General features: G+C 38.2%; 1 protein-coding gene across 1 annotated transcript; it reads left to right on the top strand.

The window, feature by feature from the left end:
* Positions 1-3,392: 3,392 nt before the first annotated feature.
* Positions 3,393-3,918, top strand: LOC149208344 (uncharacterized). Its single transcript, XM_089398307.1, has one exon. It carries the CDS (start codon positions 3,481-3,483, stop codon positions 3,916-3,918), a length of 438 nt encoding a protein of 145 aa, XP_089254433.1. The 5' UTR covers positions 3,393-3,480.
* Positions 3,919-12,740: the final 8,822 nt, after the last annotated feature.

Genomic DNA, 12,740 nt, shown 5'->3' with positions numbered 1-12,740 from the left:
GTACAACTTGCAGAGCCAGCCTATAAGCAAATTCAAGGGGATCTTGGATCGTGGATTGATATTAGCAACAAAAATTGAGCAAAAAACTCTAAAGACTAAATTGATATCAGAGACTCAGCATTCTAACCTAGAAGATGGGAAAGAGGCCCCGTCCATATCTGTCAAGACCAGTTGGTATGAGCTAACATTGATGGATGTTCAGGATCAGCCTCCTAGGAGCATGGTTGGAAGGAACAAGTCTTCAAATTAGATTTTGAAGTAGGTAGCGGGGAAGCCTTCCAGTTCAGAGGGAGCAACTACAGCAATGGATGACATGATAGGATTGGAGACAGATCCAAGCAGATGAGGTTCTTCCAGAATTACCTCCCTCGCTAAGAGGGAGTGTTGATTTTTGTAGCTCAAGCAGGTACTTCTAGTCTTGTGTCTTGACTAGAAGGACCTTTGTTCTGCCCGTTTATGAGCGTGCATGTGATATGCAAGGCATGCATGTCAATTTCATGTGAAATGCAGAGTTTGCATGTTTATTACATGCGACATGCAGAGTGTGCAAGTGAGTTGCATGCATGTGACATACATGAGACATGCATGCTAAATTTATGACAAGTACTTGAGTTAAAGCAAAGAAAGCTAAAGATAAAAAAGTTAATTAAAGTTAAATAATGTATCTTCAATTAACTTGACGAGCTAATTTTGGTTGTCAATCTTAGCTTAAAAAAATTATAAATTGACCCTAAGGGTTGAGTCGAAGACACAATAATAGCACAAGGTAAAGAGTGGGGTCTCAATGAACATGTGTTGGGTCCGAGAGAGTGCAGAGCGACTAGAGATCCAAATCTGCAAGAGAGAGCAACTTTGTTGGATCAGATCCAAAGTATTGTAATCTATATTTTCTCAGTTGGGCCATTATCCCACAACGGGAGCCCAAATAAGTTCTGAGTTTTATTAATGACGAATTGATTTATTGGGCAAAGAATTTTGTCTCATTGTGATTTAGATTGAGTAATATTACTTTCGCTGAATATTATGTGTTAAGAATCTAGTTGTGTGTATATACAATAATTTATTTCTTGGAATTAAATATTGGGTGTTGGGTTTGTGGAAAAAATAACATTATGTACCAAATCGATTGGTATGTACCAGTTAGGTACACCAAATCAACCAATTTGGTACCTGTTGCCGCAAAATCTAGCAGGTCTAGTTAAATGCTTCACTGGGGGAGGGGCCAGACCTTATGGCAATGTTGTTGTCCAAATTGTATAAGTGAATGCAACAACGACTCAAGACAGGGCCTATCACTCTGATCCTCACCCTCTCCATTCTAGTTGTCTCCCTACAACAGGCTATGGGGGGTAATCCCTATGAAATGTGTGGATGAAATATTTGTCGGGAATCGACTAGTCCGAGAGTCACAACTGAATGGCCTAGCAACCTGGTTAATGATGATGAAGCAAGCTTAATTATTAGCACGATTTGATTAGATTATTTAAGAGACCAGTGCCTTATGGAGTCAAATCACTTGCATAATATAAATTAACTACCAAGTTACTAGATGAGCAGTTGTTGCTTAGGATGCACACTATCCTATATGCAATGTGACACCTAAAACTAAGTGAAATGCAAATTTTTGGTTCGTTGTAAATTAGATGCCTATCTAAGTGAATCATTTCTCTCGACTGTTTTGAAGTTAGTATCAAGTGTAGGTTGTGGAGAGAAACCCAAGAGAATATAGTAAAAGAAATGTGGAAAAATTCGAAGTCGGGATTAAATCGGAAAGGCTCCAAAAGTTGAAAAACTCGTTAAAGTCGGGAGATTTTTGAAAAAGTCGGCAAAATTAAAAAAACACAAAAATATTCATTTTTTTAAATTTTTTCAACATCTAGAGTATCCACAGTCCATTAGGGCTTGTAGTCTGCAACATCAGATCTGCAATCTAACCAATGAGAAATAGACAAGAACAAACATATAGCTTACTTGTTGAAGTAGCCCATCTAGATCAACCCTTTCTGCATTTTTTGTCCTTGACACCTGGCAACTCCTTTGCCTCATTTTCCATCCCCTGCTCACTGAGTATTTGCTGCTCCAAAATACATAATATACTCAGCCCTAACCAGATCTACTTCTCAAGTGGATTTGACCACCAAATCACTGTACAATCAGCATCAAAGTATATCATCAACTCACAATGGTTTGGCCCTTCCACGACACAGAATACTAGTTGTCCAAAACCCTTATTGTTCAACCTCCTCACAGCAAATTTGCCTTGTCAAATTCAATGTATAACAGCTCCAACAGTAGTGGCAACTCATAGTAATTTAGATTATCAAATCACTATATGATAGCCCTTAAACACCACTGTCATATCCCACATTCAGTAGAGATGGCCGACTTTTTCGGTCGAATCCCGATAAAATCGGCCATATAACGAATAAATCGCGATTTTTTCATTTCTGAAAAAGTCTGCAAAAAATCGGAGGATTAAATCGTTTTGTTGAAAAAATTGCAATTTTAGGATTTAATCCTGATTTTTTGCAGACTTTTTCCACACTAAGAAAAAGCTATATTAACGACACCTCCCCTAGAGCTCTAACCACTCGATGCCTCTGGCGCTACAAAGACTGTGGCTCTGACGACTACAAGGTCACCGTGCTAACCACAAGTGAGGGTCTAAACTTCGCAAGCTAGGTGATAAAGGTGGTCCTATCATCTTTCAACCAAGCTTATGCTTGGCGGTAAGTTAATTAATGCAATACTATTCTTGAAATGCAAATGCAAAATGAGTGATTGGCCTTAAGTGAGATTGTTAAATGTTCTAAGTACCTTGAGACAAATTATCTAAATAGTATCTGTTAAATTGGCAACTAGGGCCAAACTCCATGTGGGTCGGCTTATTTATGGCAGCTGATATTTTTATTGGATCCCTCTCGTCGAGAGGTGTAGGATTGATCCAAAGATCATCCGATTCCGATAAGTATTTATGGAGATATGAATATATTTTGTTTATGTAATTATTATCAAGCCAACCAGCTCTTATGTAGGCTCTAGAAGCCCAACCGACGTGTCTATTCATCACCCTCATTTTAGTATAAATATAAGAGGATTTGATGTCATTTACACACACTCTTTAAGTGATCTCCTCTCCACATCTTGGGTTTTTGGAGAAGGAGAAACGTTAAAGAGTACGTTGGGCCAAGTATGATGCCCTAGCTTATATGCAGATGATGCCCTAGCCTACATGCTGTCCAAGAAGCCCTAACAATTCTGAACGCTGTCCTATAATGGAGTCTCCTAACCGCAGTAAGGGAAGACATTCTTACACTATTCATGGAAACCTATTACGGAACGTGGAGATCTCTCCCATCTGTATATATTCGTTTAGAGTCTGATCAAAAGGGAAAAGATACCTGAAAGAGCTCGTCATATCGGTGATCTAAAAACTCTTGCAATTCAATTCAATCAGGGGTGAAGTATTTACAGGCGAGTATGGAAACAAGTATGGAGATTGAGGAGCATCAATGGAAAGATGTAAATCTGCTAGCCCCCTTTAAGAAGCGGCTGGAGCCAGAACTAGAAAGAGAGATAAGAGAAAGAAGACGAGGGCGTAACATTATGGTCAACGTAGATCACGGGCCTCTTAGCAAACATGCATTTGATTGGGCCATTGTACATCTCTGTCGCATGGCTGATACACTCCATCTTGTTCACGTTGTTTCCAATGCGGATGACGAGGTGTTGTTTGCAGCCACACAAGCTCTAATGGAAAGACTTGCAATAGAAGCATATGAAGTTGCCATGGTACAAACAGAAGCTAGGATTATGGAGGGTGACATAGGCAAGGCAATTTGCCGTGAAGCTGAAAGAATCAAGCCCGCTACACTTGTACTGGGAACAAGAGGCAGGGGAATAATTAAGAGATCATGAAGACTTCTTATATGCAAATCATAAAGACAGTTATACGCAGTCTCTTTATAGTCAACATCTGCCACTACTACAGCGCAGGTCCATACACAGTCATCGAGAACACTGTAAAGACAGTTATACGCAGTCTCTTTATAGTCAACATCTGCCACTACTACAGCGCAGGTCCATACGCAGTCATCGAGAACACTGTTCATGAACGCACCTACATGCAGATCATAAAGACAGTTATATGCAGTCTCTTTATAATGGTCATGAAGTTTTGGCCTCCTCACTGTCTGGTTATAGTCTCAGATCTTTGTCATCACTGAAGCAGCGTTATAATCTTGGCATGCCATTAATGAAGATCCAAGTGGTATCTTGTAGTTGTCTCAGCATAATGGCCAGCAGTGGTTAGGGTTTGAAACAACAGGGCAGATCACTATGATTTCATAATATATCTCGTTGCAGTCTTATGATAGTTATAGGATCATTACTTGATCTCGATATAACTCTCATATCTCAGTGAATGTGCAGCATGATGATCTCAGCGGAAGGCATGATGAATGATGCACATTAGTAAGGGCAGATGATGATGCATGAATGATGCACATTAGTAAGGGCAGATGATGATGCATGAATGATGCACATTAGCAAGGGCAGCATGATGATGCATGATGGGCACATTAGCAAGGGCAGCATACTGATGAATGAAACAATGGGCATGATAAATAATGAGCAGCTTGATGAGCTCAGTCATCTAGGTTCAACACATGTGACAGTACAGGATGGTGTCACACAATTATGTGCAGCAAATGGACGAAAGGCAGCACTACGATAGGTGAAGCCGTCACCTTGGAGAATCAGTTGAAGCGGAATGTCTTCAACTGATCTCATCGTTATAGAAGATGATCTATGCTCAGATCTAGACAAGTCAAAGTGTTGACTTATGTTGGAAATGTACTCTCTCTCTCTTTCTCTGCTGAACTTTGAAGATAAAAGAAGAATTGATCAAGGGTTTCCCCACACATTGTGGGGTTTGTCCCTGGCTCGCGCCATAACTTGTGTCCTCTTGTCTTGGCTTGTCTTCTGCAATTTTATATTTATGTTCAATCTGCAGTTTATTGTAATGTTGATGTGATTGCTAACTGTGAAAATTTAAATAAATTGCTCTAGCATAGAACATACCTAAACTTAACAGTATCCAATTTAGAGCAATGGAAAGAAAGTAATTAACAATTACAAGGACAATCTTTACCAAAAGCAGTGCTCAACGAACTCAATTAGAATATCCAATACCAAGTGCAGTATAAAGTAGTTCAAGATTAACAATCTCACAATGAACGATTTCTTATGAAATGATAATAAATGTGAAGTGCACAAGTCCAATGTTCCTCTTAACAATGTTAATGTGTGAATTTAGACAATATCAACCCTTCAACAAGATATTCAACACAATTGGCAATTCTTGAGATTACTTGGATTACTCTTATCACAATATGGTGATCAATCAAGTGCTTTAAGAGTGATTACAAGATTATGATTTTAGATATGATGCTTACTTGCAAGAAACAATATGTTAGTGCACTTATTACAAGAAATGCTTATTCCGATACAATAATGAAAAGCAATGTAACCACTTATCCAATAAAAACTCCTTGGGAATGATAGCAATGACAAACACAAGTATCCATTTAGAAACAATGTCATAAAAATGCTAACAGCCCTCTAAACAACACAATATGCTAATGCTTTTCAATGAAAGGAAGAGAGCATAACATTTATTAACTTGATAACCAATATCATGAAAGAATACTTCCAATTAGAAATCCTGATGCAACTTATGCCCAATGTTATTATGACATTAAAGGAGCAAGAGCAAACTTATGACAGCAGTAAGCTAAATCTCATGTAAAGAATGCCAATCTGATTCAAGCTTACCAATTATCTTTTAGAGCACTTATCTTGTTAATTAGATGAGAATGCAAACAGTGATATGTTTATGTATGCCAGAATGCAATGGATGCAATGGGAGATAGCCAATGAGATGATCACAACAGTCCTCAAAATCATAAACAATATGCAAACCCAACCATGCAAATGATTCACCAATGAGATGAGATGATTATTGGTTAGCTTTTATGCCATTGTTATGTATTTATGTCACTGTTGTAGATGACTTGTTGTAGCTGTAGGTGATATATCAGACCTTGACATTCAACAGACAGTCCTCCAAAATTCACTTGTATGACACCAATGTAACCACAAGATCAATGTTTACTACCTTCAGAGAATAATTAATGAGTTTATGGTTGTTTTAGGTGTATTTATGCCATTAGCATACCACTGTCAACAATATACTTCAGAATTATAGATGAAACAATGATAAGAGAAGAGGGATAAAAGGTCAAACCACTAAGCCTAATGGCCTTGTTGGTGACTAGTTTGGCACTTAGGAATTCTCCAATGAAATTGACTACCTACAATCACAAAAGTTAGCTCCAAATCCCTTTGAAACACCTGCAAACACAAAGTGTTAGGCAAAAATACCAATGCTTGTGACCAAGGTGAGGCAAAGAAGGATGGATCAGGGCTAGAAGAGGGGAACGATGAGGCTAAAGGCTAAGGAGATGGCAGCAATGAGGGCTAGAGGCTAGGAGAGGGCAGCGACCTAGGGAATGAAGGCCTATAAGCCTGCGGTGAGGAAGAAAAGGCCCAACAAGGGCTGCCGTCAAGGATAAAGAAGCCCTAATGGCCTGTGGCACCAAGGAAAAGGCCTCCTAGAGGCCTGCAGCACAAAAACTAGCCTCTTAGAGGCTGCCACAAGGACGAGAGGCCCTTCTAGGACTCACAACATGGGGAAAAGGGGCCTTCAAAGAGGGATTAAGGGCTTGTGGCTCAAGGATAGGATGAGAAGAGGGTTGCGGCTAGGCCTTAGAGGCCTTAGAAAGAATTCGGACCCCTGCAAACACCCACAAATTAACCCAAACACCAAAAAAACGCCACAAAAATGCCAAAAATTACCTCTTAGGGCTAGTGGTCCTCCTTCTTGCTTGTGCGTTGAGTTTGGAAGGTGGCTGGAGGCTAGATCTTGCCTTCCTAGGCCTAGATCTACCTCAAAACCCCAATGATTTTGCTCAAGAAGGTTAGACGTCTCACTTGGAGGAGAAACCCTTCAGACCCTAGCCTTAGGGCTAGTTCCTTTAGCCAACTTCAGATTTCCTTTGTGAGCTTGAGGATTCATTTGCACAAATGAGAAGAAAATTTCCCAAAACCCCAATATTTACAAAAATAGGAAAAAACCCAAAAACCCCAAATGCTACAAAACTTAAACAAGGGTTAGATTTATTTACAAAGATCCAAATATTAGTTCTCATTGGAAAATTTAATCTTTATGGCACAAATTTAAAAGATAGATTTTTTTGAGTAAATAATATGGACAAATAATTTCAAAAAATTACTGGCCAAACCCCTCCTGCAAAATAAATTGTCACAATGGAAGCCTAGAGCTCAAACAAGGTTAGTCCTTGCCCACAGTTTGTGAACTTGGAGTCCAAGGGCTAGTGTACATGTAGATCTCTATTCAATCTTAAAGATAATTGTTAGATCATATAGTGAATCACATCACCTAAGATAACTTGTACCAATAGAATGTTCTTATCACCGACAAATAAAATAACAATTGCAATATTTGGCACAATATAGAGCATAAACAAATAAACTAGCACATACCACAAATCAACAGACAAAAGAACACCATGAACTGAAACCCCAAAGTCTTTCTATTATGTGAAAAATAATTCCAACAGAGAAGAAGCTCAGTACAACAAAAAATTACTTCATCCAGATCAGATAACCCAAAGATGTCAAATAGAAGCTTGATAGTTTCCTTATATAGAGAAAACCCCTCCAAGTGGAAAATAATAGCTAGTTGGCTTGATCCTCATCAAAATAATCTCCACCGTCGATAATAATTTGATCTTCCTTTAATTCCATCGTTGAATTTTTATTTTGAGGAAAAATTCGAATTTCTCTTGAAAACCATTTTTTGTTATTCCAAAAATTAATATTTTGGATTAATTTCCTCAAAAAATTGACTATGACTTAACCACCAAGGTCCAAGGAGTCGAATTTTCTTAAAATATCCATTTTTCCCTTGGTTGAGGACCTTCAAAAATTGATTTATTTTTTACCCACGAATTTTTTATTATTTCCCACTTGGAGAGAATTTAATTTCTCTATAATTATTTTTTGGCACAAAATTAATTAATTTTCTGGCTTAGGATTTTTATTTAATTTTGCCCAAAAAAACAATTAATTGACTCTAAAGGGGATTAATTATTTTTCCACCCTCAAAATAGTTTAGCCATGGTGTCTATTTATGAGGGACCATGCACTAGAGTATTTTTTACATCAAATTATTACACTTTAATTCAACCCTTAGAAGGGAAAATACACAGTTAGACCAAACCCTCAAGACAATACCCAATTTTGCGACACAATATGATCTAGAATGAAACCAAGTGTGCTTATAATAAAAAAATTAGCCATGGTATCTAATTATGACGGACGAGGCACTAGAATTATTCCTAAACACACTTTTACAATAGACTCGATAAACACTAGGACTCACCTAAGACCTTGTTAATGAATTCCACCCTAGCTTTGGGGTTATAGCTAGAAGAAGAACTTTGTTGATTATGCGTGTCTACAAGTACACATAATTCGGGGAGGTTAAAAAACTTCCTAAAATGAAATCCTTTGCCAAAATCATAGGCTTACCTAGGTGTTGTTACATAGATTAATGGTCATACTAACATCATTTACAATAAAATTTGCAGAAATTGGGTTTACAATGATAATATTGGGAGTTGCATGATAACATCGACCTGAAAAATTTTGATATGTTGCTTCGTACTTCGCTTCTTGCACTGTTGACAAAGTGTGTTCAATAGGCAACAAAGAGGAAGGGTTGCCACTGTCACCTCAACAACATTCGCTCTGTTGTTTAGTGGGATTTCAACCACAAGGAATGCTTCCCTATACCATCTATAAGACATTCAAATGCTAAAGTTCAAGGTGACTTATTTTTGAAGCTCTAAGAGTAGATAGAAGGCTTGGTAGCGCCAAACATGACCAAGGTATTCAAAGCTAGGGTTCAAGCTCTCTAAGGTTAAACCAATATCAAGGCTACTATAAGTTACATTTAAATAATATTCAATATTAGGGCATGCAATGGCATATAGCAACCTTCGAAGAACCCTACAAATGATATCCAACAAGAAAGGAACACGGGTTTTCAATAGACACTAGGGTTAGCTCAAGCAAATAGTGTCAGGGTTGTTGAATGTGTATAAACAACAAATAATTAGCGTGACATCAACACTATTAGGGCATGAAAGACAACCTAAAATGCTAGATTTTGTTTTTAGAAGGTTTATATAAGTTGACCTACAATTTAGAGCCATTTTCAAGCAATAAAACAACACTTTAGACACAAATCTGCACCTAAAACCCTAGCAGTTGCCCTAGCCATCTAGGAGAGAAAATGTTTAAGGAAAGTTTATTTAATTTAAAGGTGGCCAACACACTTCCAGACTAGGACCTTAACCTACATGGGAAAATGGAGTCTTGATGGAGCAAAATATCAAGCACTGTGATGGAGTAAGGGGGGATGCTCTAGGGCATCCACTTCTAAAAGCCTAGTTACTATCCTTGTGAGGGGAGAACTTAATTATAAGGTTTGCAAGCTAAGAGGCGATTTTATATGCAATTATAAAGCATAGTTTCATCAATGATAAGCATTTAAACATGGAACAAGAGAAACCCTACCTTAAACATTTAAACCATGCAAAATATCAATAATCAACAAAAAGTCATATCCAATAGCAAGTCGCATCTATAAAAGATCACATTATGCCCAATTAGTGAATAAGGAAGCCAGTTCGCACTCTTTTTTAGAGAGACTAAAAGCACATGAGCGATAATGAAATAAAAAGTGATGTGGAGGCTCTATTTATATGAACCTTCTCCCACTCACTTTAGAAATAAATTGACTAAGAAGCCCTAAAATAAGTTCATTTTGAGTGTTCCACAAGAACAAGGTTACAACCCAACCTCATAAGCTCAAAAGCAACACAAATATGCCATAAAATCCCACACGTGTGTGAATAAATGCTCCAATAATATGACATCACCCTCCAAGTGAGCTCAATAAGCCCTCAAAATGTGAGATAAGGGCTAATCATTGGTCCATACTCCAAGAAGTACCTCAAGGATCATGTGCAATCCATCAAAAGTCTCTCCATGCCACATGTCATGCCCAAAAATTCCCTATGTCACCCTCTCAAAATGTAAATGAGTGATGTGACACCAAATATATCAAGTGTTTGGGCTCCAAGGTGATGTACTAGCCCTTCCTTGTACTAGCCCTCCCTTTTCATCTCAATGATGACCATCATTCTCTAGGCTCTGGATCATGTGATGACCATTAAACAGTGTTAAGGCCAGCCTAGTGGAATCTTAGGTCTAGTGAGCACATCATCAATATCTCCAACACTAAGCATCATGGGCTCAGTGTTTCAGCATCTGGGGGTCCCTCAAGGTGTCAAGCATCATGTGAAGTCCTCAAATATCCCAACGCTCTGCTCTAGGTAGGCAACGTTGCACCATCAAAGTCAATCTATCTTTCTACACTAGATAGTACAGCTTTTGTTGCTCTGCAGAGGAGGTGAGGCAATCACCTATGGAAGCCTCTATTGCTGTGATTGTTGAGAAAACTAGGGTAGCTAGATTAAAATATTTCTCTTACTTTGATAACTGCTTGGATGTCTTTTTACTTAAGCTGATTAGCTTCTTCTTTAACTTCATTATTATTGTGTTTTTTATCATCAAACAGCGACCGAACAATGAAGATCAAAGAGACAAGAGGACACAAAATGTAGGTTGCTAGCCAGGGCCAAAACCTCTCCTCTTGAGAGGAAAACACACAAGAATTCTTCTCTTCTTATAGAATCTTCAAATGACAAATTCCAAGACCTAAGACCCTTGACAAAGACCCCTCCAAGACAAAGTCAACCTTTCTCCTTGATGAGCTTTCTTTCCAGCAATTTTGACCCCAGCAACTTCTGTAACTTCGACCCAACAATTTATTTTGCAACTTCGACCCAACTGTTTCTTCTACAACTTTGACCCAACAGTTTCTTTTGCAACTTCAACTTTCGCAGCGACTTTAGAAACCCTAACACACGAGAGAGAGAGAGAGAGAGAGAGAGAGAGAGAGAGAGAGAGAGAGAGATCTAAAACTTCAATCTTGCTTTTCTTCTTCTTATCCTTGATTTTCATCCTTTTCCAGCTTTTATCTTGAGGAGATCGAACTTGCTTGTGTGAGTCTAGATGAGGTCGGGTTCCTTCATATATATAGGGTTTCCAAGGGTATGAATTGCTTCCTTGAGCCCGACTTGATCTTTCGTGTACGCTAACTTGCTTGAGGCACCATGACAAGGTCTTGGAGGGTCTTTGACTCCAATTTGACTCAAATAATTTATTATTTACAATATGTAACATGAACAAAACGGTCTTTAATACATGACAATAACTCTTATGACTTGTTGACTCAAAGACAAGCCCTAGAAGCACTCAATGGGTGCTTGATGTATAAAATAAATTTCCCTTGAGCATGAAATCCATGTCTCAAGAATGACAATAATAAATTTATTTTTCTCTTTATATCAAATACATAAAATCATGATTACATTTGTCATTATGAAGATCGAACCTAGTTACATAAATCAACACTCCCTCTTGACTAGGGAGGTATTCATAATCCATACATAGTACTTGGACATTCTCAAACTGAAGAATTCTCATAAGAAAAATCGCATTGGTAAGCCATCTCATAAGTTACTTCCTAAGCTTATGCCAGAGCATCTCATCATACTAACCAATGTTGTCACATAGCAAGGCCTTGACTAACAACTCTATCTCTCCACAAGATCAGAGCACAATGCTGGTGAGACCAATGACTGACAGACACCATCATCATTGTCTCTCAAGGCACATACCCCACCCGGGTGTTCACAGGGTATGTCCTTTTAGGACAATTCCTATCTTGGAATGGCACATCCTTAAGGAATTTCCTCATTCGAATTCACTAATCTAATATGAAAACTTGTTGCTATATTTGCCCGTACCTAAAATTTCGAATCGTCCGAATATTTTTTGTGGAAAAATCATGGAAAATTAGCCCATTGGGCGAACATTAGTAAAATTATCCATGATGCCCTACCTCATCCTCAAAGAGTATCAGAATTAGTCTCAGATGCTTACCCAATCCTCCATTCTTTCTTCACAATATGAAGACAAGAATGATGTGTCTATCTCTCCCTCTCAACTAGGGAAGATATACTCATTCCTATAAAAGGAATATACCCAAGCTCCCTCTTATCCAAGGACTTGTCCAAGCTCCCTCTTAACTAGGGACTTGTTTCCAGTTGCAGCTCATTGCTCTTTGGTGGAGATCATGGTACCTTCAACTGCTTGCAGAGCTCCTCCTTTCGATGTCATGAATTTTTATCTTTGTTATTATGGAGCCTTCATCTTCTAGGTTTTTCTTCATAGCGCATCAGCCATCCATCACTTTATTTCACAAACCATATCAGTCATGTCATCCTTTTCTTCATCAGAAAGTGATCTTCTAGTCCACATCTGGTTTGTCTTTTCATCCAACTACCTTTTTCCAAGTAATGTCACTTTCAGGATCTTCCATCCATTCTTGGTTGTCGATAACATCTACAAATCTCTTTTGGTAGACTTGTTTCAACCCAGTCAGATGTTTTCAAAAATAA

The sequence above is a fragment of the Pinus tabuliformis genome, chromosome 1_2, assembly GCF_031772625.1.
Source record: "Pinus tabuliformis cultivar Carrire ecotype Pingquan chromosome 1_2, CPIR1, whole genome shotgun sequence".
In the NCBI taxonomy this organism is placed as follows: Eukaryota; Viridiplantae; Streptophyta; class Pinopsida; order Pinales; family Pinaceae; genus Pinus; species Pinus tabuliformis.
This window is presented reverse-complemented; position numbering and strand designations above follow the sequence as displayed.

What these genes read in the sequence shown, in the direction of transcription:
- LOC149208344 (XM_089398307.1), top strand. Translation starts at nt 3,481, where the DNA reads ATGGAAACAAGTATGGAGATTGAGGAGCATCAATGGAAAGATGTAAAT.